At 40.7% G+C, this 25,062-nt stretch overlaps 1 protein-coding gene across 4 annotated transcripts in view; it reads left to right on the plus strand.

The window, feature by feature from the left end:
- The first annotated feature begins 1,673 nt into the window (after window positions 1-1,673).
- The window catches only part of ASB15 (ankyrin repeat and SOCS box containing 15), a 33,182-nt gene continuing 9,793 nt past the window's right edge, over window positions 1,674-25,062 (plus strand). For 2 of the 4 annotated variants that reach the window (XM_059171731.1, XM_059171734.1), the window contains exons 1-8: window positions 1,674-1,788; window positions 6,854-6,926; window positions 14,018-14,126; window positions 15,550-15,602; window positions 15,692-15,823; window positions 17,391-17,549; window positions 21,948-22,193; window positions 23,914-24,085. In XM_059171731.1, coding sequence (XP_059027714.1) covers window positions 14,020-14,126; window positions 15,550-15,602; window positions 15,692-15,823; window positions 17,391-17,549; window positions 21,948-22,193; window positions 23,914-24,085 — 869 coding nt within the window. In that variant the 5' untranslated portion in view covers window positions 1,674-1,788; window positions 6,854-6,926; window positions 14,018-14,019. Of the gene's footprint in view, window positions 1,789-6,853; window positions 6,927-13,988; window positions 14,127-15,549; window positions 15,603-15,691; window positions 15,824-17,390; window positions 17,550-21,947; window positions 22,194-23,913; window positions 24,086-25,062 lie in introns of all 4 variants that reach the window. The other 2 variants (XM_059171732.1, XM_059171733.1) reach the window with 2 other exon arrangements.

Genomic DNA, 25,062 nt, shown 5'->3' on the forward strand with positions numbered 1-25,062 from the left:
GATTTATAATAACTATTATATAAATGGATAAAAGAGTCATAAATTGATTGGTATAAGAGCAGAAATGTCCCTAAAATGTGCCAAACCACATTTTTAAATGGTGGGTATAGATTTTACCCATAAATTGCATTGAGCTCTAAGCCTTCATATGAATTTTTAATATTGTTATCTCAAAGTATTATATAAAAATTAAAGGGTTTCACAATGCCATTTGTTTCTTATAAGAATTTTTATTGAAAAATTCCTAATTATATTAAGAGTTATAAAACATGTACCATATTCTAACCCTCAAACTTGACCATTTCGGGGCGCCTGGGTGGCTCAGTGGGTTAAAGCCTCTGCTTTCAGCTCAGGTCATGATCCCAGGGTCCTGGGATCGAGCCCCACATCAGGCTCTCTGCTCAACGGGGAGCCTGCTTCCTCCTCTCTCTCTGCCTGCCTCTCTGCCTACTTGTGATCTCTGTCTGTCAAATAAATAAATAAAATATTAAAAAAAAAAAAAACAAAAAGAACTTGACCATTTCAAGATACAATTAATAGTGGTATAAATACATAATATTTCTCAGGGTCTGCTCTGAGAATGATGGAAGTACAGCCTCTTCTATCACAAAGAAGAGCTGGGACCTCTGATTTCATGTTTATGGCATTCCAAGTTTGGAAGTAAAACTGGTAAATTCACTACAGTTGATGTGTTTATTCATTGACACCAAGTTCAAAATATGGGTCAGAGAGATAGAAGAAAAACAAAAGCTTATTTATAGTGCTCCCCCAAACCAGGGAGTAGATAGTTCAGTAGAAAGGAAGGAACCAATGGCAGAAATCTAACAGAGGGTCTGAAAAGTAATACATGCAGTGTCTTTAGACACTCGGAGGGCATTGACACCCTTCAGAAGAGTTGCTTTAGTGGAGTGCTGGGGACAGAAGCCAGATGGCTTTGTGAATGCTGACAGTGACCTGAGCTAATCCAAGGAGAGCCATGTCAAAACAAACTCAGAGCAGATTATTTTCATTAGAAAATCAGTAAGACACTCAACTTTATTGTTTGTTTGTTTTAAGTAGAAAACAAACAATCCTTCCCAATAAAAAAAAAAAAATCCTGATTTTTCTGCTTGCTTTACATCTGCTGCTCACTTTTTTTTAAGACTATATATGTTTTATAATTTGACCTAAAAATCCATGATTAGAGTAGATGTCGCTGAATGTTGTATCCCCTTTGGTGTAGAAGACTGGCAGGTATTCAATGCAGATTAAATGAAAATCAGTAAATTCATACACCAAAAAGATCATATGTAATAAAATTTGATGTGAGTCTAAAAGATGAACAAGAAATAGTGTGTGTGAGAATTGACTACAAGTGGATTTGGATATGGAGACATATAGACTCAAAGACTTACCGTTTTGTCTCTTGAACAACTAATTTTTAAGATAGGTAAAAATTCTGCCAGAGTGGTTTTGCTTGGTTCCCTCAGTAGGAACCCTCACAGCAGCTGGGTTGGCAGATCATTTGTTTTCATGAGCACTCTCTGAACCAATCAGGACACAGCTAATCTTATTATACCTCTGTGGGCTTATGTTTCTTTTGATGAGAGTCTGGAGAAGTCATGGGTAATACTTTATTGCGTGCCAGGAACTGCTTATGTTTCAGTTGTACAAGGTCAGATCTTAATTTAACCACCAACTGGGTACTTAATTTTAGATACACAGAGGAACACATTGGCTCCAAGGCACTTCCTCTGGTTTAGGAAGGCAAGGCCCTGGATAAGAATGACAAGACGATCATTCCAAAAGGTGAGATTATGAAATATTTGATCTGTACCTCACCAACTCGCTTATTAAGTAGTTTAATATTGGGAATATTTTAAATGGATGGAAATACATATTGTGGTAGCTTCTCATTACTTTCTTTCCAGTTGATCACCCTGGGGGTTTGCCTTTCTAGAGTCTTTCTAATCAGAGAATAAAGGCAGGGTTATTTTTGTTTGTTCAGAGAATATTAATTCCATGGCATAGTTATGAAGCATAATGGTATCATAAGAAAAACATATTATGTATGAATATACTTACAGGAAGTGTGAGTATACACACTACGGAATCTCAGCAGGGTTTTAGCGGGCCCTTGTTTCTGAGAAAAAAATTAAATGATTTTTGTGACTAATTAAAATGAAGTTCTATCAAGGCTTTTTCATCATTTACACTAGCAAAAGATGAGTGCTTTGAGTTCAGATTGAAAAATTCCTTTCAGTTCTTTTGATTCGGATGAGAAAAAGGAACTCAGTAAATTGGAAATTGGCTTCTGCAAAATAAATCATAGCATCTTGAGGTTGGACAGCCCTTAGAATTTACCCGAGCCCATTGCTCATCTGGTAGGTACATAAATGAACACATGACGTCTAAAGAACCTTCTACATCTAAAATGAAATGATTTCTGTGAAATAGCAGGGATGTGGATGAGGAGGTCCTAACTCTGCTTTGCACTGAGAAGACTTATTATCATCATAAGTATCATAATTTTATACTTCAGTTGTTTCTGTGGGAATAAATATCTTGTTTTCAGCTGAACATTTACCTAAAATATGTATATTTCTACTAGATTATTCGGTATGCTTGCTGGTTGTTTGGGTAAGCTCTTTTAGAAAACATGAATATTTGGGTTGTGAAATGAGACCTCTTTTCATTAATTTCGTTATAGCAGCTGGATCGTCAGTTACAGTAGAGTGGTTAAGCCTGTGTGCCCTCTAATGCCAAAAAACTGGGTTTCGATCCACATCTCCACCACTCACTAGATGTGCAAGCTTGGGCAAATTACCTCACAACTCTGTGCCTCTGTTTCCTTATCTGTAAAATAGGGGAAACTCTCTATTAAATTAAATTGACTAAGGTACTTGGGATAATGTATGTCACCAGTAAGTACTCAATGGATGTTACTTGTATTAGCTATTAAATTCAATAAAACAAATATTTATTGAGGATGTGCTATGTGCTTGACTTCCTGCCAAAGCTTGGAATGGAGGAGAGCAACCGATGTTGCTTCCGGAGAAAAGTCTAGAATGCACTTTTAAAGGCAGCAAACTCCCTGAGGGCATGGATCCTATTGTGTCTAGCACTGCCGGGAACATAGCGGACACTGAACACATGTTTTTGAATGAATGAATAGGATGGTTTGAAAATCCTTAGGAAGAAAAACTATCATCATCAAGAACTGTTGGGTCGATACTCTTCCTTTAACTTTTAGATTCAGCAGAGAAGGGAAATGTAGTAGACACTATGTATCTGTATTTCAACAGAGTAGTTGACAGCATTTCTTGATGATAGTCTCATTATCAAAAAGGAGACATTAGTACTAGATGGTGGTGTGTTTGGGAGGATTTGTAACGGGATAAACAGCTTTTCTTGAAGGGTGCTAAATAATAGATCAGTGTCAACCTGAAGGCCTCTCTGGCCTGTGCCAATTTCTGTTCAACATTTATCATTATTAATGGAGCAGATGGACCTATAGAAGACATGCCAATAGATCTGCAAATAGAACAATACTTGGAGGGAGAAAAAACACATTATATCTTAGCAGACTGGAATAAAGGTCAAATCTTAAAAAAAAAAAGAAAAAGAAAGAGAGAAAGAAGAAGAAAAGACAAAATGTAAATAGGTTTAAATAAAAAGTCCTGTGCAGAAATGCGTAACAATAATGTGAGAAAAAATATGAGATGTACAATTTGGGCCAGTAGGGGTCCAAATCAAGTGTGTAACATGATAGCCCCCAAATTCATCTGAGCTTAGGCTAAATTAACAGATCTATAGTATCTAGGGAAAAGGAGGTGGTCGCACCTGCTTGACGTGTTGGTTTGACAACAGCCATTGTGCTCCCATCAGAGCCCAAGGTCCAGAGCCAGTTTTAGAAAAAAATGGGTAAACAAGTGTGTTTACAGGAAAGCAATCAAGATGGCAGAGGGAGGTGAACCCGCGGCACAGGAAGAAAAATTGTCTTGCCTCAGGAGGAAAAGGCTCACTGGAGACGTAACAGCCTTCCTGGAGAATGATTCAAGGGCCCTCACGTAGAGAGGAACAATATTTTATCGGTGTGACCCTGAGGAATACAAGTAGGATCATAGAATAATGATTTGAGGAGACAGGATTCAACTTCACTGTCTTTCCTAATTGCTAAAGCTGGCCAAAGACGAAGGGCTCTGTGGGGATATAACCTTTCTGTCACTTTGATGGTGAGGGCTGAGGCTGGACAATTACTCGTGGGGCATGTCGTTAATGGAATTTACAGGTGAGGCTATCTAATGGTCAACTCTGAAGTCTGGTGATTCTAGAGACAAGGAAGGAGACGCAAATAAGGAGCATGTCAGACAGAGCGCCTGCTCAAGGGTGAGGAATAGAGCTAAAACTGCCAAACAACCTCTAGAATTCTAGTTCCTCATTCCAGAGGAGGTCAACTACAGAAAAATGCTAGGTAATGTTTGCTGATTATTCACATCAAACACAGGTAATGAGGCGGCTAATCCAGAGGGCAGTGTTTGAACAAAGTTCCAACTGCTCTACCCAACTATCTCCCCAAAAGAAATCAGTGGTCTGTATGTGATTTCAAAATAAAATATGAAGAAATGCAATGGCTCATTATTGTTTGAGATTCGAATGCATAAAGACTTGACTTGAGCCCCAGGCAGGAAGTGCTGCCATGTCAAATGAACACGTACCTATAGCAGTATGTAGACACACGATATATATGGTATAGACATTGTATACATACCATATAGTATAGACAGATAGTGTAGCAGTGTGTTCACATACATAGACGGTGCATAAACAATGCTTTTATTAAAGTCTAGAGGCATTTCATTTTTATTGTGATTGTAGTTAATTAATGTAGTCAAAACATTTTTTTACTTACCCTAGAACTCAGCTGCCTAAACTAAATGTAGCTATTTTTTGGTCTGTAACTGGCCTCACCTTCCTCGGAAGCTGCCACTCACTTATTAGAGGAAAATGAACTTTTGGTCTCATACAGAGAAATAGAATAACTTTGGTATCAAAGCCTTTGCTTGGATGACTCAGGTAAATGGACCAGTCTTTCAGATTTCTGTTCTTCCCCAAGCCAAGAAATTATCTCCACCAGATTTCACCTGCTCTACTATAAATTTGTGCAAATTTCTCTCTTACCAAAGTCACCAAGGTCCCTGACCTGTCAGGAAGTGACCTATTTCACCACCTATAAGGTACAGCCTGGGACCCAGATGCCAGGACAGTTTTCTGGAAAGCTTTGTAAACTTTGGTTCCATAAAATCAATTTTAGTTCCTTCCAAGTGGCCAGTACATCTGATTAAGTGAACGTCATTCTCATATATGAGAATGTATCTCATATAATGTATCTCATTATCTATGGCAATAAATATTCTTCAAGGATATGGATTTTAGTAACTGTAGAGTTTTCCATTGCTTAGATATACTATAATATCTTACACAAATTTCCTTTTGTTGGACATTTGATTGTTTCTAGTGTCTTGGCAGTTAAATATGGCTGAGATGAACATTTTCATATATAATTTTTTTGTCCACATCTCTGATTATTTCTATAAGATAGATTCTTAGAATTATAAACAAAGGATAGGGCTTTTAAAAAATCATATTATCATTTGAGCTTGTGATAAGGGCACATCTATTAATAAGTTTCCTTTTTGTGGGCCATGCTTGCTCTGTTCTTTTCTATTCTGTTTCTATTCCTCTAGAAATCCACCTATTTGTGACTCTAGAGCTTCTTCCTATTCTGTGTATCATTTTCACAAACTAGCACGCACCTTCTGATAGCTTTGTTGTAATGGAATTTGACATAGAAATCAATATCTAATATTGTACTGTGAAACTAGAGATAAGCAAAACTAAAATGACAGGTCTTATCACTAGTGTATTTACCTCGAAACTCAGCCTCAGTTAATGTAGCTCCAAAACTGGAAGTGAACTTGCAAAGATATATGACATAGGAAACACATGGTGAATCTATTAATTTGCTAGTTTTAAGAGTAGCGTGTATCTGATTACTTAATTATTCATTTATTCAGCCGATAGTGTATTTTGCCTCTTTTTATATCTTTTATAAAATGTTTGAGTTATGGCTCTATGAATGCTACATAAAAGTAGCATTTTTCAACAGAGAGAAATCACAAGTAGGCAGAGAAGCAGGCAGAAAAGGGGTAGGGAAGCAGGCTCCCCACTGAGCAGAGAGCCCGATGCAGGGCTCAATCCCAGGACCCTGGGATCATGACCTAAGCCGAAGGCAGATGCTTTAACCCACTGAGCCACCCAGGTGCCCCAGCATTCGTTTTTTTGAACTGTGTGCGTGCCCATGCACATGTGGGTGTATACGCACACGTGCGTGCACCTTTGTTCAACTTATCAGCAGAGTAAGTTGTTCTACTGGGGAAGGAGAACTGGCCTAGTTCTCCCTGTCATTTATAGAATTACACCATGTGGAGGGAGTTGCTGTGACAATACTTATAAATAAAAGTTACCTGTGTCTGTGGGCTAGACCCCCAATTCTGACAGCATTTTTGCACTCTCAGAAATCTCTTGATTGACTGGTTGATTCAGCGAAATTAGTCCAGTGAAGCCATTGGTCTGACTTGCCATTTTGTGCCACAGGATTCTGAAAGAGCAGAAGTGTGTTGCCACTGAGTAAAAACCAAAGTGATGACAAAGTTCTATTCATATTGACTTCGATATGCCTTTAAAATGACACATATCAAGGGTCAAAATGCAGGAAAGCAAGAACAAACTTTGCTTTGAATACAATAACTGTATTTTCTTAACAAAAACAAAACATAGAAATCCTCTTTCACTACCGCTATTCCTCTGACAGGAGAAATGCTGACGATCCTCTCTGGGACTTCCAGGAAGTGAACGCATCACTCCGAAACCGTAGCAGTTTCAAGGTAAGATAATTGCCTCAGGGTATGACGGTGCTCCATTCCACACAGCAGAACCTCTGGGTTTGGGTCGGGGCTGTGTACAATCCTGTGAAGAAATCTAAGTTTTACTGTTTGCCCCTTCTCTTATTCCCCCTTAGCACCTTCCACTCGATTCGGTCTTAGACCCTCTGCCCTCTGCTCTGCCCCAAACCACCCTCACTAACTATCCCCAGAGATCCTAGGTCTGCCCTGGGAACCCGTAGAGCACGGCTGGCATTTTCAAAGGGACACTAGAACATGGAACAATGAGCCGTAAAGAACATTATCTCTCACTGATGCAACGAAGTGACACTGGAGTAACAGGTGCCGGGGGCCGTGTGATATTTCTGGACACAAAGGCCTTCCTTGCATGGAAGTGACTGGACACTCTGGAAACTGTGAAAGCCGGCCCCATTTAGGACCCACGGACTCGTCAACAGGGCAGCGCTAGCAGGGAATACGGGCTGGAGGGGGTTGAGAGAGCCCGACGCAGACAGGCGTCATGGACCCACGTTCGCTCTGGCATCATCTCTTGCAACATCACCCCAACCTCCTGACCACTTCAGTCAGGCCCCCACTGGTATGTGGGTCCTTTTTGTAAAGACAGTAATGTTTGGACTCCCAGATTCAAGGTACAGAATGAAGGTAAGTTTAGGACACCGCAGACCACCCTATGGAACACAAAGCCTTATGGCAGGGCACCAAAGAGAAAGATTTATGTGTCCCTGGAAGCTAGTATTTATTTATAGAAGTTATTGTCATTTCGAGCTGGCAGAATCAAGAGCAGAATCAAAGTGTTTTCTTTAACGGGGCACAGACTGTGCATTGTTTTCCTGCTGCTTTGGAAAGACCTTAAAAATGAAGGTACCTGTGCTCTCTCCGGGCTCTACATAGTAGTTCTGGGACAGTGGCTGGGTCTCCTGACCTCTCAATGCCACAGTTTCAACTTATGCAAAACGAATCTATAATACCGACAAAGTAAAACTGGGGCGTTTAAAGCACAGCAATGTATGCGAAGTGGGTTCATAATCACTGGGCTTTTTTTTCTTATTATTACCAAAGACACTCCAAAACTTACATGACCACCTAACTTACCCTTTTCCCACTACCTAAACCTATGGTTTTTACTTAGCCCACCTGTAAAATAAACCACCAATTACTGATATCTGGATAATACCTTTAACATTCAGAAATCCTTAATTCAGTGGGTTTTTATTGGGGTATGTGACAGGGCTTTCTGAGGATCCGTGAATTCCCCAAAATTTTACGAGAATTTTGGGTGGGTATGCGTCCTTCTTGGGTGAGAATCCATTGCTTTCATCAAATGTGTTCTTGACCTTAAGGAAGGTTACCCAGCCCTTTATTTTTCTTTATGTATAAATTTCTTTTGCGTATAGTTGGCCCACAGCATTACCTCAGTTCCAGGTGCACAACACAGCAATTCAACAACTCCCTGTTATGCTGTGCTCCCTGCGAGTGTAGCTCCCATCTGTCACCACACAACACCACACTCTCATTCCCTACGCTGTGCCTTTTATTCCCATGACTTATTCATCCCTAACTGGAAGCCTCTATCTCTCTCCCCACTTCTCCCTTTGGTGACCATCAGTTCGCTCTCTGTATTTATAGATCTGATCCTGTTTCTATTGTGTTTACTCATTTGTTATTTTAGATTCCACATTTGAATGAAATCATGTTATTTGTCCTTCTCAGTCTGACTGATTTCACTTAGCATAATATGCTCTAGGTCCATTCATGTTGTGGCAAATGGCATGATCTCATCCTTTTGATGGCTGTGTAATACTCCATGATATATATCCATTCCTCTATCCATTCTTCTTCATCCATTCATCTATCAGTGGTTAAACCATGCTTTAAATGAAAAGGTTAATTGTCCAGCATAATTGTTCTAGTTATTTTGTCAGCCGCTGAATATCAGTAACAAATAAACCTCACTAGTGGTCTTCTCCAGAATAAGACTGGCAAAACCATTATTTAGAAAGGGTCAGTTAGGGGCACCTGGGTGGCTCAGTGGGTTAAGCCTCTGCCTTTGGCTCAGGTCATGATCTCAGGGTCCTGGGATGGAGCCCCATATTGGGCTCTCTGCTCACCCGGGAGCCTGCTTCCTCCTCTCTCTGCTTGCCTGTCTATTTGTAATCTCTCTTTCCATCAAATAAATAAATAAAATATTTAAAAAAAAAAAAAAAAGAAAGAAAGGGGGGGGGCGCCTGGGTGGCTCAGTGGGTTAAAGCCTCTGCCTTCGGCTCGGGTCATGATCCCAGGGTTCTGGGATCGAGCCCTGCGTCGGGCTCTCTGCTCGGCGGGGAGCCTGCTTCCTCCTCTCTCTCTGCCTACCTCTCTGCCTGCTTGTGATCTCTGTCAAATAAATAAATAAAATTAAAAAAAAAAAAAAAGAAAGGGTCAGTTAATTTCTCTAGACTGAGAAGTGGAGCCCCTGTGAGTAGGTCTTAAAGGAGGTCACAATATTATTTGGCCTTTTCTCAAATTCCTGATTGGTGCTTTATTAAACATTTTTACATAAAGGCTGGCAACAGATTACTGCCAGCCTTCAGTTGGAATTGAGTCCCGGTCATTTTAATTTTAAATTTGAGATATAGATAAACAACTCTCCTCTTCTTCTTTTTTTTTTTTTTTTTTACTTATTTGACAGACAGAGATCACAAGCAGGTAGAGAAGCAGGCTCCCCAATGAGCAGAGAGCCCAATGCGCGGCTCCATCCCAGGACCCTGAGATCATGGCCTGAGCTTAAGGCAGAGGCTTTAAACCACTGAACCACCCAGGTGCCCCTCCTCTTGCTCTTCTCATTGCATCTCAATGTCTCTGGGTTCATTCCAATGATGCTCTTTGATTGTCTGTCTGACGCTTTAATGGCCCTGCACACAGATCTTCATTTCATCCCAAGCTTTGAGTGAAAAGTTGGGAGAAAGCTTGTGTTAGGTAGGGGTGTTTCACCTGCTAAGAGTTTCCTCACTATTTCTATCTGGCTGTTGTTAGGGATACAAAAGAGTTAAAAGTCTTAGATAACTTTCTACTGGGTTGTAGTTAAAATGACATCTAAAAAACCAGAAACAAAACTTTCCACAGATCAACTCAGTTCTCTAAGGAGTCTATGGTACTGGAAGTCCAAATTTCAAGGAGGGTTAGAGCTGAGCTGATGATTTAAATAGGTAAAAAGGAGGATGCCTGGGTGGCTCAGTTGGTTGGACGACTGCCTTCGGCTCAGGTCATGATCCCCGAGTGCTGGGATCGAGTCCCACATCAGGCTCCCAGCTCCATGGGGAGTCTGCTTCTCCCTCTGACCTTCTCCTCGCTCATGCTCTTTCTCACCGTCTCTCTCTCAAATAAATAAATAAAATCTTTAAAATAAATAAATAAATAGGTAAAAAGGCTCTGGATCCCATTACTAATCCCAGGGCCATGCAATCCCCCTATCACCACAGTGATACCAGCGAGAAAGGCAGGAGGCAATGCCACAGGCTAAACTTCATGATCTAATTGTGCTGTCTGAAGGACTTGGGGCTTGTCTGCAAGTAAGGAGTCAACAGCTTCTTTCTCCTGAGAACAGCCACTTGCTCCCAGTTGACTAGTGGTGAAAGTATAGAGAAAGACAGAAAAGAAAAAGAAAGTAGGATACTTCCTTCGGGAAACTAATCATCTAAGTGAGAACCCAAAACACAAATGTGTGAGGAACTGGCCGGGCAAATACAAAAGGAGTGTAAATTCAGATAATGGAAAAATATCATAGAACAGATGTTCCCAGATAAGGAAGGCCAAGTGGGGAACTGGAACATTGTAGCAAGGCCTCCACAGGAGGAACTTCTTGACCCAGGCCTGAGGCGGTGTGGGCCCTGAGTGTGGAAGGTCTGGAGGGGCTGGTGAAGGTAGAGGGATAAGATATGAGAGCACAGAAATGAGAAAAAGGAAGCCAAGCAGAGTGGGCCACCATACCTGTTTCATTGGAAGAAAGGCTCCATACCTCAGTACCACAGTTAGTTGGATGAATAAAGCAGGGCCCCTGCTTATCTTAGTGGGTTTTTCATTACCTCATTCATTCATTCACTCACTCATTCATTCAACACACATTTAGGGACCATGGACCTTGAGATGGCGCTTCTCTAGACACTGGAGATACAGACTAATACTCTGCTCTTACTGATTTATATTCTGGGGGGGCTGGGATATAGGAAATAAACCAATGAACAATTAATAAAAACAAACAACTACTTGAATCTATTTGGTGAATAAGACCCTTAGGACACATGTTGGCTTTTTGAGTAGACTGAGATCTTATGGTGTGATGTAATGCGCTTTCCTCAGTCTGCCCCCTGTTGGGGGCAGTCCCCCAACATTACCACTATTCTCTCTTTTCTGTTCCAAGATGATAGGAGGGCACTGGTACAGAACAATGAAAATACAATCAAAACCATGCCATCAAATTCATGTGCAGGCTGGCCACAGTTCAGTCACCCTGGCTATTAGCATGTGTAGAACTGTCCTTAAAATTTGAGCTTAGCTAAACTTGAACAATGAGAGGCAGTAAAGCAAGTATCAACTGTGTTTTGAAAATTGCCCACAGAAAACTGTTTTTGTTTTTTTCTTCTTGGAAAGACACACCACTATCTAAAATTTCAAAGAGGTCATACACTTTGGCTCATAAAGTACAATTAATCAAAAACAATCATATGGATCATTAAACCTAGTTACAGGATTATTTTGATTTCTATACTTACTAAATTTCCTTTCTAAGATTTACTTATTTGATAGAGAGGGAGGTAATGAGGGAGGGAACACAACCAGGGGGAGTGGGAGAGAGAGAAGCAGGCTCCGCTGAGTAGGGAGCCCAATGTGGGGCTCAGTCTCAGGACCCTGGGATCATGACCTGAGCCGAAGGCAGATGCTTAATGACCAGGCGCCCCATAAATTTCCTTTCTAAATAAGAGAGAGCAACTGATCCAATAATAGACACTCCTTTAATTTGATATTTGGAAGACATAAGCCAATGAGAAATAGTCTACGTTTTTGTGTTTTTCTTCAGAAAAGTGGATGCTAATGGACAGAGCTATGCAGGGGAAGAAATGGAGACTCTCTAGAAGAGAGATGGGGATGGAGTTAAGATGGTCCTTATTTCAATTGTTCAAACGATGCTTTGAGACCATCAAACCTTACAACTTTCCCTGTCAGACCAGCCAGAAAACAAAAAATGGGACCAAACAATAACCAGGTGAGGGTTCAGATCGAGAAGCATCATGAACATCACTGCCACAGTATTCTTCTCTTTTCTGAGGGAGAGCAACCAAAGACTAAAACCCTGCCACCTTGGGATAAGATTGGAAGACTAGCTGCTAAAAGGTATCTCTCCTCATTTGTTACCCAAAACACTAAACGATTAGACATCTTTTTAACTTTGTTTTGTTGAAAAATGCTCAAGTCAGTTCAGGAATTGCACAGACCATAGCACTTGGGTGCAAATGAGAAGATGTTGCTTCCTTGGGGCATGTGCAGCACTCTACCAGATTGTACAACTTGTTAAGGGGAGATTTGGCTGGATTTCCTCGGCCAAGAACACATGTGTAGTGCACAGTGTGCACCACTATTTCTGTTGGCTCTGTTGAAATAAGTGAGTGTGTTAGAGAGCTGAAAGAGCCATCAATAAATTATGTAAATCAGCCCAGGAGCCACTTTGGTTTTTGGTTCTTCTTGGAAAGCACAATCTCATTTTTATTCTGCTTATTGTTTTCCAGGTTAATTTACCTGCTGGCAGGTTCCACAACAAAACCTCTCTTAATGAAGTTGGTCTTTACCAAACTTACCCCTATAGTAGCAGTTACAGCATCCCTAACTGCATTAAGGATGTGCCTTTGCCAATGTGTCAGAAAGGATCTTTCCACAGCCAGCACAAGTCCACAGAGGTGGATTTTCCTGAGCACTGGACTATGTGGTCTATCTCACCCAACAGACCCAGTCAATAAGGAGATTCTCCATGTGCTTATAGTTGTTTGTTGGTTTTTTTAAATCACATTAATCCTCTCTTGTATTTTAAAGTTCTGGAATTTTGAAACTTGTTCACTTAATACATGAAACTAGACAGTAGTTTCTCAGCAAGAACACTGCTTGAAATTCAAAGTGCCCTTTTTTTTTTTTTTTAAGTAGGCTCCACACTAGACATAGAGCTCAATGTGGGGCTTGAACTCATGACCCTAAGAACTCATGACCCCAAAATTGAGACCTGAGCTGAGATCAAGAGTTGGACACTTAACTGAATGAGCCTCCCATGTACCCCAGTTCTCAATTCCTTCTGTTTAATGTTTCGTTCATATCTTCTCTGTTTGTTCTGTTAAATTTCTTGAGCGCAAGGCTAGGCCACTGCATTTGTGACTTTCTGTTCTATTTTAATTCAACAAATGTTCATTGAGAAGTTCTCTGGGCCACACAGCTTCTAGAGTCGTAAGGGGTGCAAAGATGCATGAAGTAGAGCCCTTCCCTCAAAGAGCAGAGAGTCTTAGAAGATGTTGAACACAAACAGAGTAACTGCATGTCAAAGCAGCCCACGCAAACCATTACTGGTGTGAGGAAAGGAATCAATTAGCAAATTAGCAAACACAGCAAATGCAGAATTAAAAGTTAGGAATGTAAAAGGCTCACTGTTCTCTATTCCTGTCTCCATCTTATTTCTTCCCGGTTTAAGTTTTAAACTTCTAATGGGCTCTGTAGAGCAGTGATTCACAAAACTGGTGGGCTGAAATTAGTATAAGTCAGAAGCATGGGAAAATGAGTTCTTATAAGCCTAACTACAGTCATTAATGGGAAAAAAGAAAAAAAAAAAGCCCCAAATTAGAAAAAGCAGACACTTAAAGGGCAGGTAATCAAAGCTTTCAAAAGTTAGGATGGGCTTCATATATAATATGAATTAAAAAGTTCACTGCTTTGATGTTTGCAAAATGGGGAAAGATGAATGCATTTTAGTTTTTCATTGTGCATTGTTCACATTAACTGTATGTACTGTTCTGTGTCTTTGCTGATAATAAGAAACTGCTTCTTTCAAAAATTCTATCCAGTCATGGATACTAATGATGACCTTGATGAAGACCATCTTACAAGTTATGATATTCAGCTCAGTATTCAAGAAGCCATTGAAGCCAGCAAGTCTGTGTTTTATTCTGAAAGGTAACATTCAAGTTGACTCTTCTCAACAAAATTTCTTTTTGACATTCATTTTGTTGTCAGATAAAAGGAAAGACACTTCCTGGGTCTTCCTCTAGGAATATGCTTACTCTTCTTTCCTGGCAGGAAATTCAGTGGCTTTGCAAGGACCACTGGGCATAGGTTTCAACAATACGATCTTCCACAAACCCCCATCTTCTGTGGAAGATGGAAATAACCTAAATGGGAAATTCTTAGTTGACTTTGTTTGTATAAGACTGCCTATTTTTTTAAATTAATATAAAATCTAAAAGGACAATAAGTAATTTGAACAAATCTGCAAGTATGGCTTATAAAAATAAAATATAGATAAGTCTATACAGAGGTCTGCTCTGAATATTTTTTTTAAGATTTTATTTATTTATTTGACAGAGAGAGAGAGAGATCATAAGTAGGCAGAAAGACAGGCATAGACAGAGAGGGGGAAGCAGGCTTCCAAGCAGGAGTTACAGAGTCTGAAACAGAAAATGTAGATTTCTGTCCTGAACAACACACGTTATACTTCCAACAAAAACAAATGTTAGTTTGCATTCTATTGTAGCATTTAGAATCCTATATTCTGAAATTTAGTAGTGCTTTTGAATAGATTCTGTACCATAAAACTATTGCTTTTGAGGTTCTTAAAAATGGACGTAGTACCTTTAAATTGGGTAATTTTTTGCTCATCTCCAACAGAGTTCCTACGAATGCTTTCACAACCCTAGAATGCCAGCAGATGTTTCTGTTTAATAGAGTTAATCAATTTGTTATGAAATACCTTGTTTCCTTTGAATAAACACACACACCCGAGATTTGCCATGAGGTTTGAAACCACGACCTATTAGGCCAACAACTAGGAGTTTGTTCAGTAAATGCTCAGCCCGTTTTCACTTGTACATCAGTTGATTAAAGGCTCTAACATCAGTGTGGATCAACTAAGCATATTAAGTTCAAAGCAATAAGCTTTATTGAGCATAGGGTTTTTAAAATTTTAAGAACTTTCTATTTAGAGACCTTTCTATTTAGTCCCATCATTTTAGAGATGAAGAAATCACCACCCAGAGAGGCCAGCTGGCTTCCCCAGGGTCACAAAATCATGAAGCCTGAACCCAACTCTTCTGATTCAGACTACAATTCTTGACTCCATTTTCATTGCTTAGAACTAATTTCAGAGATGGTGTTACACTCTTGAATTCTGTCATCTGTACTTATGTGCCTGTCTAGTGTGTCATAAATATACTGTGATTCTTAGACACTTACATTTTTTAAATAGATAAAACTAGTTGTGTACATTTCTTATAGATCTTGATTATTAAAATTATGTACAGAAACTCAATATAAGTTAAGTGTTTGGGTTTTTTGACAACACCTCTTGGATAAATATGGCTTATTTTTCTTTCTCTGGTAGATCTGTACCACTGAGTGATCAAAACAGAAAACTTGTGGAAGCCATAAAACAAGGTAAGTGGGTATAGTGTCTACGATGGGACAGGTTGGAGCTTTCGCTTTTTGAGACAGAGATGTGTTACAAGCCCATGTGTTTAATCTAGGTCACATTCTTGAGCTCCAGGAATATGTGAAATATAAATATGCATTGGATGAAGCTGACGAAAAAGGATGGTTTCCATTGCACGAGGCTGTGGTTCAACCCATTCAACAAATACTTGAAGTTGTTCTGGATGGTAAGAGAACATAAAATCCCTTTGACCAAACTGAAGCAAAAATGTAGACGTTTTGAGTGTTCCCAACAAACATAACTAGCAAAAAGAAAAAGTAGAATAAAAGATTATTTGGAATATGAAAAAGAGAATATCTATATTTTATACTCAGAGTATAAAAATTGGTACATTTTATGGGACGCCTGGATAGCTAGGTCAGTTAAGTGTCGGACTCTTGATTTTGGCTCAAGTCAAGATCTCAAGGTTGTGAGACTGAGCCCCATGTCGGGCTCTGCACTGGGCATGGAGCCTGCTTAAGATTCCTCTCTCCGTCTCCCCCTGTCCCCCTAACTCCCGCATCCACACCCTCTCTAAAAAAAAAAAAAAAGGAATTAGCACATTTTGTGAGGTTCAGGATTCACCCTTTGCATCCTTCTAAGAAAGTAACAGAAGTTGGCTTAAAGATGTGGTTATAACCTAAAAGTAATAAAAGTTTATATATATCATGAATTAATTGATTTGAATATAAAGTTTTTGCTTTTGGGAATTTTAATTTTTCATCTGGAAGTATCTCTTGAGTTAACAATTTCCAAAAAATCATTATCATACAACAAGTATATTTACAACATTTTGTGCTTATATTACATTATTTTTTCCTAATGTAAACATTAGTAAATATCATGTTAAATGGACCCAGAGTTAATATTAATAATAATTTTGATAATTCTGATGTTGTAGCACAGTATTTGTCACACCTTGACAACTTTTAAAATGTCTTGTGAGTGCCCTATCTTCCAATAACCTTCAATGTTGCTCCCTCATTCTATGCTCTAGGATAGAGACAGTCATAGCTACTTGATAATTAACTGTCCAGCCAGCCAGCCAGAAAAAAATAGCTAAGCAGATAGACAAATAGATACAGAAGGTAATGTTAAGCATGTTAACATGGTATTAATATTAAGCATGGTTATTTTCTTTCTTTTTTAAAAAAGATTTTATTTATTTATTTGACAGAGGGAGAGAGGTCACAAGTAGGCAGAGAGGCAGGCAGGGGCAGTGGGGTTGTGGTGGGGGGGGGGGGGGAAGCAGGCTCTGTGCTGAGCAGGGAGCCCGATGCAGGGCTTGACCCAAGACCCTGAGATCATGACCTGAGGCAAAGGCAGAGGCTTAACTCACTGAGCCACCTCGATGCCCTAAGCGTGGTATTTTCTAACATATTCTGACAGTATTCAAATACATTTTCACTCCCCCATTCACAGATTTCATTGGAGAAAAACCAATTTCAGGTGCAATTTCAATAACAATACAAAGGATTGAGGAGTTATGTTACAATTTATCAAAAAATAAGAACTTGCAATCCATTAAAAAGAAAACCAATCCCCTGAAACACAGATTTTGGTTTTTCTAGCTGTCAAGTCCATGCTCATCTATTTATACACACTGTCATTTGATAAAGTTTAAATCATGTCTTTTTTATCTTTCTTTTCATTGTTTGACTTTGTGCAATGCAAAGTAATGCTGGATTATTCTTATCTCTGTGATATCCTTTAAGCAAAGATTTTGAACTCAATGCAATATTTTCACATCTCAGCATCCTACCAGACACTCTGGGAGTTCAAGACCTCGGATGGAGAAACACCCTTGACACTGGCAGTCAAAGCTGGTCTGGTAGAAAATGTAAGAACTTTACTAGAGAAGGGAGTGTGGCCAAACACCAAAAATGACAAAGGAGAGACACCCCTTCTGATCGGTAAATGACCTTTTTTTCCCTAGAACTTTTGTAGTTTGAGACAAAGAAGTATTTAATAAGTATATATTGGAAACCACTATGTATTGAAGTTAGGTGACCTCATCTCCTTCTATTCCCTGAGCTCCTCCCCTAACACTCATCTCATCTCCCCTATGATTTTGGTTTTTTAATCCTACAAAGAGGTCAAATGTGAAAGATCATTCAGCACCAACTAACAAGGAGGGATCCAACCTTGGAGCTTTGTGAGGCCAGAAGTGCCAGTATTAGCAGAATATTCTCTAGGAAGGGTCCACTTGTAGGTAGGGTTGCATGTGCAGTAAGTAGCCAGAAGAAAGAGGGAGAAGGGGTTCAAAAGAAAGACACCAGGTTCACATCCGAACAGTGAGGCACCAGCAGATTCTAATCACATAGATGCAACCCTGGGCACCTACAGTGGGGTTTCCACCTATGACACAAGGAATGATGGTAAATCTCAAGGTAACATTTATCAGTTTCTTCTCAGTCGGTGTTTTCCTGCTATTTTTGTTGACCAGTAAAAACTGGCATGTCTGCTTGCAAAAGTGAGATGAGTTTAATTACAAATGACCAGAGACAACATTTCCTGTGACTTTGGAATTTGTCACAATAAAGTTGTGCTTCTTAGAAGTAAACCAGAACTCTTATCCTGAGCAGTTTCTATGGTTGTATCACCACTATTAATGTGATCTCTATTATGTTTAAAGGCATATAACAGGGGGTATTTGCAATGACATCCACATATGTGCTGTTGTTTCTCTAGATAGTTCTATAGATATCTGATTTCTGCAAAACACACACACACACACTTTTCCAGAGTTTATATACTATCTCACATTGCAAATGTAGAATTATTTTCTACCTGCTATTCTCAATTCACTTAAGGAACAACTAAGTCATGATTATCACTGGTTTGATTTCTTTTTGCTTTATTTGCTTCTGTTTTTCTTTAATGCTTGTAACAGAGCATTAAGCATTTACATGCATTTCAAAGTGGTACATGTGTTTTCTCTACTCTAGCAATATCTGAAGTGTGGGAAAGGAAGTTGGTCACTGAGTTATCAGAGCCAAAATAGAATTAGAACATCTGGAAATCGTATTTTTTTTTTTTAAGCTAAATGATAATATCAGGAGAAGACAAAAATCTCACGAAGGAAATTTTCTGAAGGTGTTTACTTATGTCTCCACATATTTTCTTGGCTTACCTTCTCCCGGACCTTCTTTGTGGAGCCTGTGTCAAGTATTTTTAGGTTCTATAGGTAAATGGATCATCCATGACACCTTCCCAGTTTTCTTCTTGATTCTATAGGCTACTTTGAAATTTGCTATTTACAGTCCATTAACTTATAAAAGGAGAGGTAAGAGAAAAATATGCCATTTTGGATTTTTCTGTGCGATGTCATTTTTATTTTTCTTAGCCCTATGCCATCCTCTTTGTCTTTATTATAGAATATCCTTAGATGGCCAAACAAGTATCACTTTAGGTCCCGCCAGGGCTTTTCTTCCCCATCAGCCATCTGGCCCTTCCTTGTAGTACTTTGATGTATTAGAGTTGTCACACAGTTACTTGCTGAGTGCTAACTATCTAATTGTGATCATCTGATGCTTATTAAGGGTATTTTGCAGTCAGATTCCCTCTCTGCCCACCCTCCAAAGTTGGTGTCACCTTTCTCCAGTTCAGGATTGTCCTGGCCACTGGGGCCCCGGGGGGAAAGGAGGAAGCCCGGGGAACCAGGGAGCACATCTCAGTTCCACTGCGCTCAACTGTCCTACAACCTTATGCCATTTACAGCGCAGGTAATATTCTTCAGACATTTTGTTTCTCACAAATCAATACACATCCTCTTTCCTCTATCTCCTCTTTCGACCTGCAATCCTTACCAAGAAACCTCAGAAAAATGTCTCTTCTCTACTTGTATGTCTTATGAGTCACAAGATAAATCAGTGCTGATAATAAGACAATTACATGAGCAAAACACATATACCAGAGAAAGAAAGAAAGTGACAGAAATTTAGAATAAAAAGGAAAAGTGCCAGCAAACTATAAAGTGTTCAAAAGTGCCTATAATGTAAACAAAAGTCTCTAATTCCCTAACTCTTGCACTGAAGTTTGGTTTTCTTAAGCATTATTTTTGAAGATATGTAGATATATATTTATTTTTTGCTATGTAAGTTATTAAATTTTTATTTTACTTAGTTACATTACACAAATATTGTGTGCCTTATTAGTTTTCATTATTTCAGCCATTTATTGATTAAGAATGTCTTCACGGGTTAGGTTGGGAGGGATTCCCCGTGACTTGCCTTATTATTGCTACAGGAAGTAAATATATTCGTAGTTCCAAAACAGTTTAAATGGCACGTAAGTTTTTATTTTTAACATTATTTTAAGTTGTGGCCTATATGTGATATTATTTTCATGATGAAAGACTAATATCTCTCATCAACATGTTTTCTGAGTCAAACAAAAGGAAAATAGATTATGATGGAAGAGATTCATTATTCTAATGCTTTTTTTTTTTTTCCACCAAAAATGCAATAGGAGCAAGAAGATAAATGAGGACACATATGTCTTAGTTCATTTCACTTATTGATGTTTTTCTCTGCAATGACACCAGCTAGGATGAGGTCATTCACTCTAATTAGAGCTGCCAGGGGCAGGTGGGCAATTCAGAGGAAGGCATTTGTCAACAGACTCTACTTAGCGGGGGAAAACGTGAAATCTCACCACAGTGACGGCTTGCCCGCCTCCGAATGAAGTAGGCAGAGCTAGTCTTCGTCCTCCTGCGGGCGCTCTTTCCCTCGCCTTGGCCTTTGATGCTTTCTGGATTCTGCCCGCTTGCTCCCCAGGATGTTCCACGTGGCCCCCCATCTCCTCCTGCCTTTCCTGGCAAAGACCAGGACTCTTGAGTCTCTCTTCATAGAAGACATAACAGGCTTCTTCCCTAGACTATAAATTCCACGAGTGAGAACCAAGTCTGACTTTGTCCCGCTGTCCACAGTGTAAGGCAACAGTGCACCTTCCCTACAGCCCGAGTGCACGAGCCGAACGAGCGAATGAATGAATGAACGAATGAATCTGTATTTACCTCCATTCGCAGGGAGTAGCCCTCGTCCTTCTCTGTTTCTTACTAATATTTTACTTATTGGGACGCCCGGGTGCCTCAGTGGGTGGAGCGCCTGACCCTTGGATTCAGCTCAGGTCATTGCTTATCTCACGTTCCTGCGCGGGAGCTCTGAATCAGCCCTGCATCCGCGCGGCGCCTGCTTGAAGTTTGTCCCTCTGACCCTCCCCTACCCCTCACTCGTGCACGTGCGTGCGTGCGTGCGTGCGTCTGCGTGCGAGCATGCGTGCGAAAGCGCGCCCTGTCTATCCTAAATACGTCTTTTTAAAAGATTTTACTTACTGATAAGAGAAAAAGATATTACATCTCCCAGAATTATTTGTATCTAAACTGGGACAGTCTCTTAATAACTCGAAGTGGGGAGGAGGGGCGAGCTTTTAACTGGAAGTTGCTCAGAAACGGCAGAGGGACGTCGGGTCTAGTGGATCTCCTACACTGCAGTACATTGGCTGTCACCTGCTTCACCTGTTTCCAACAGATGTATCTAGGGTCTTAACATTCTCATTGCTGGGGTGCCTAGGGAGCTCCGGGGGTTAAGCCACCGATTCTTGATTTCGACTCAGGTTGTCATCTAAGGTCGTGAGATTGAGCCCCGGCGTGGGGGCTCGCTCTGGGCACGGGACCTGCTTAGGAGTCTCCCCCTGCCCTCTCTTGCTCTCTCTTACCCTCCAAAAAACCCAAGAGCATTCTCATTGCTAACGCCCCATTAAGATCACGGGAAAGGGAAGTTCATTGAATACTCGATGCTTTGTTTGGTGGAGGAAAACAAAATGAAACAAATCGTTTGGGGGTGGGGGGGCGAAGGGGACTTAATAAACATTTACACATGTGGCACCAGGATTCTAGAAGTGATGAAATTAGATTAATAATAAGTTGTAATTTATTGAGCTCCTACTACACACTAAGCATTTCCATACATTATTTAATTTATTCAACCCAATAATGGAGGCTATTTTTATTTCGTTTTTTTTTCATTCTCTAAATTCTAGAAAGAGTACACACAACAACTTATTTTAGGGAAGTGCCCTATATTCCACAAAACTCTTAGCCCACCTGAGGCCAGGGTCTTAAAGAGAAGGCAACATCATCCTGGTTATGAGAACTAGAAGGGAATGAAAACTACCGTATCCTCCTGTAGAAGAAAAGGGAATAGAGAATATCTGTTTTCATACTAAATTTTGTAGTTCGTTTCACACCATCTGAAGGATCCAGATTCATATGCCTACTGTTAATATTCTTTTGTAAAATCATCTTCCAGCTGTGAAAAAGGGCTCCTACGACATGGTGTTCACTCTGCTGAAACACAACTCCAGCCTTGACCAGCCCTGCATCAAGCGATGGTCGGCGATGCACGAAGCGGCCAAACAAGGCCGCAAAGACATCATAGCTCTGCTGCTGAACCACGGAGGCAATGTCCACCTGAGAGACGGATTTGGCATCACGCCGCTGGGTGTTGCTGCCGAGTATGGTCACTGCGATGTGCTGGAACACCTCATCCACAGAGGTACGGGAAAAGGAATCACACGTTCTTAATGATTCTCCTATCTCTCGATTTCCTTCTCTACATCCCTCCTTGGCCTCCCTTCCTCTCCTGGGTGTACCTGGGCAGCAGGCTTTGGTACCCAGCACCCCGCCCCCCAGCCCTGTTGAAAGCCCCATCTTCCGTGACTCAGTTACACCCTCTACATCCCGACTTACCAGTCTGCGTGGTCACCCTGGCTGCTCTCTCTAGAGATGGCCCAGCCCCACAGACATGGCTCGCCAGCACCCCACACTTAGCTTCTCCAAAGCAGAGTTCCTCTTCTTTCACGCTTTTGACATAATAATCGCTCTCAACCAAGACTGAGTGCCTAGATTTAGTTCTACGCCCTCCATCGCCTTCCTTTCCAAATCCAGTAAGTTGCCGAGTCCCAGGGTGTCTCTCCCTCCTGCTGGTACCGTGACAGCCCCGTTGGTTTCATACTGGGCAGGCTCCCCGCATCTTCCCTGGACCAGGGCAGTCTTTCCTTACCATGCTGCCCATTTCTGGACTCCCCGTCAGAGAATCCACCGGACGTGTTGCCACTTGGTTGTCCCCTGGGACGGGCAGCTACAACGGTGCACTCAGAAAACTCTCGGGAGTCATGCACAGGGCCCCACTGCTTCATCCCAAATTGTTTTTCTGGGTCTGTCCCTCACTACGCTCAACATGTGTCCTGTACCCCACCTGCACGAGACCAGCAGGATTCCGGAATATACCCACATTCCCTCTGTCTGGCCTTGCGCCAGGCCCTTCCCCTCATCTGGAATATTCTCCAACATAACTCACTCTCATGAGACGCCTCCTCCCTAAAGCCTTTCTTGATTCTCCTAACAGGCTGTGACGTTGCCCTCCTTTGAGCCTTCCAATGGCAGAACCAAGAATTAAAAGACCCTTTTTTTTTTCTTTTTTTTTTTTTAAGACACCAAATTCTTAAACTGGCTTCTACCACTTCCTTGCGGTCCAACCCTAGCCTTGGTAAAACTTCTGGTCCTCAGTTTCCCCAGCGAAAATAAAGGCTGGGGCCATATGCTCCCTCAAGGCTCCTCTCTGGAAAAAAGGCTAACATTTTTGCAGCCCCGCACCGTGCAACCACATAGAATTGTCATCTGGGCCCTATGTAGTAAACAGCATCACTCTAGTTTACAAACAAGGGATGGATATTCATAGAAGTAGCTAACCCAGGCCCTCCCAGTCAGCTGTAGAGCCAGAATTCAAGCACAGACCTCCTTCTACATCATGGCTCCTAGTCCTGATGTCACTTGAATGTCACACAGCTTGTGTTCTTTGATGATATTTTGTTTCACTTCCCCCCTGAGCTGCTTCAGGTAGTCTTATTCACTCATTTTAGGACCTTCCACTGGGTCACACACAGCACCTACAGGACAGTTGTTGAAACAAAATAGAGTGTTAACATTGTCTTTTAATTAAGCTATCTACCCCTTTCCTTTCCCTGGGAGCATTTGTCTACAAGGTAAACTGACTTGTTGATTTCTCAGACATTGTTGAGATGCAAAGATTCTCTAATGAAACAAAACATGCACACATAATTGTTTATTGAAAATACCAAGAACACAGATGTTCTTAATCCTATACTTTTAAGTCCTAGTCAGAAAGGAAAACAACACCTTATTTTTAAGGGCACTGTCTTGACAATGTCATGATAACTCCAGTTTTCACCATGCCGTGTGGTTTATACTGCCAGGTGGTGACGTCTTTGCTCTGGCAGATGATGGCGCGTCAGTGTTGTTTGAGGCAGCAGGAGGGGGCAATCCCGACTGCATTTCCCTCCTGCTGGAATATGGAGGAAGTGGAAATGTTCCCAACAGAGCGGGGCATCTTCCAATACACAGAGCTGCCTACGAGGGACACTATCTGTGAGTAATAAATCATAAGATGATCATTTTCAGTTGAAAAAATACAAGCTTGTATATCTATCTATATAATACTTCCCAAAATCTGAAAAGAAAAGGACAAATGGAAATATCTGATTCTTTTCCTTTTCTTTTTATTTTCCCGTACTTCATGAAATTTCCACATTGAACTTATACTACTTTTTTTTTAAGATTTTATTTATTTGACCAGCAGAGATCACAAGTAGGCAGAGAGGCAGGCAGAGAAAGAGAGAGAGAGAGATGGAAGCAGGCTCCCTGCTGAGCAGAGAGCTCGATGCGGGGCTTGATCCCAGGACCTCGGGATCATGACCTGAGCCGAAAGTAGAGGCTTTAACCCACTGAGCCACCCAGGCGCCCTGAACTTACACTATTTTTGAAATAAAAAATGTTTCTTCTGGAGGAAAATAAGTTATAATTCAGCACTCTGCACAAGCCAACCAAATATGCCTTTCTGTTTCATTTTGGTTCTTTTTCCATTGCGTTTAACAAAAGGCTACAGAGTTTCTGAAACTTCTGTGTTGGGCAAAGGATTTTGTGACATATTACCAGTATTACTCCAATTTTTACTAATACCAGCAGATATTATGTTACAATGTCAAGTTTATCCTTGAATAGAAAAGTTTCATTTTAAGTTCAGATTTCTTAATTTAAAATCTTTTTTTTTAAGATTTTATTTATTAATTTGACAGAGAGAAATCACAAGTAGACAGGCAGCCAGTGGGGGGGGGGGGGAGCAGGCTCCCTGCCGAGCAGAGAGCCCAACACGGGACTCGATCCCAGGACCCTGAAATCATGACCCGAGCCGAAGGCAGCGGCTTAACCCACTGAGCCACCCAGGCGCCCCCAGATTTCTTAATTTAAAAAAAAAGTTTGGATAGATTTTAAAATCACAGCATGTGCCATAATCAACACATCAACAGAAGTTTATAATCACTATATTGAACTACCTACCATAAGAG

Source organism: Mustela lutreola, chromosome 4 (assembly GCF_030435805.1).
Source record: "Mustela lutreola isolate mMusLut2 chromosome 4, mMusLut2.pri, whole genome shotgun sequence".
In the NCBI taxonomy this organism is placed as follows: Eukaryota; Metazoa; Chordata; class Mammalia; order Carnivora; family Mustelidae; genus Mustela; species Mustela lutreola.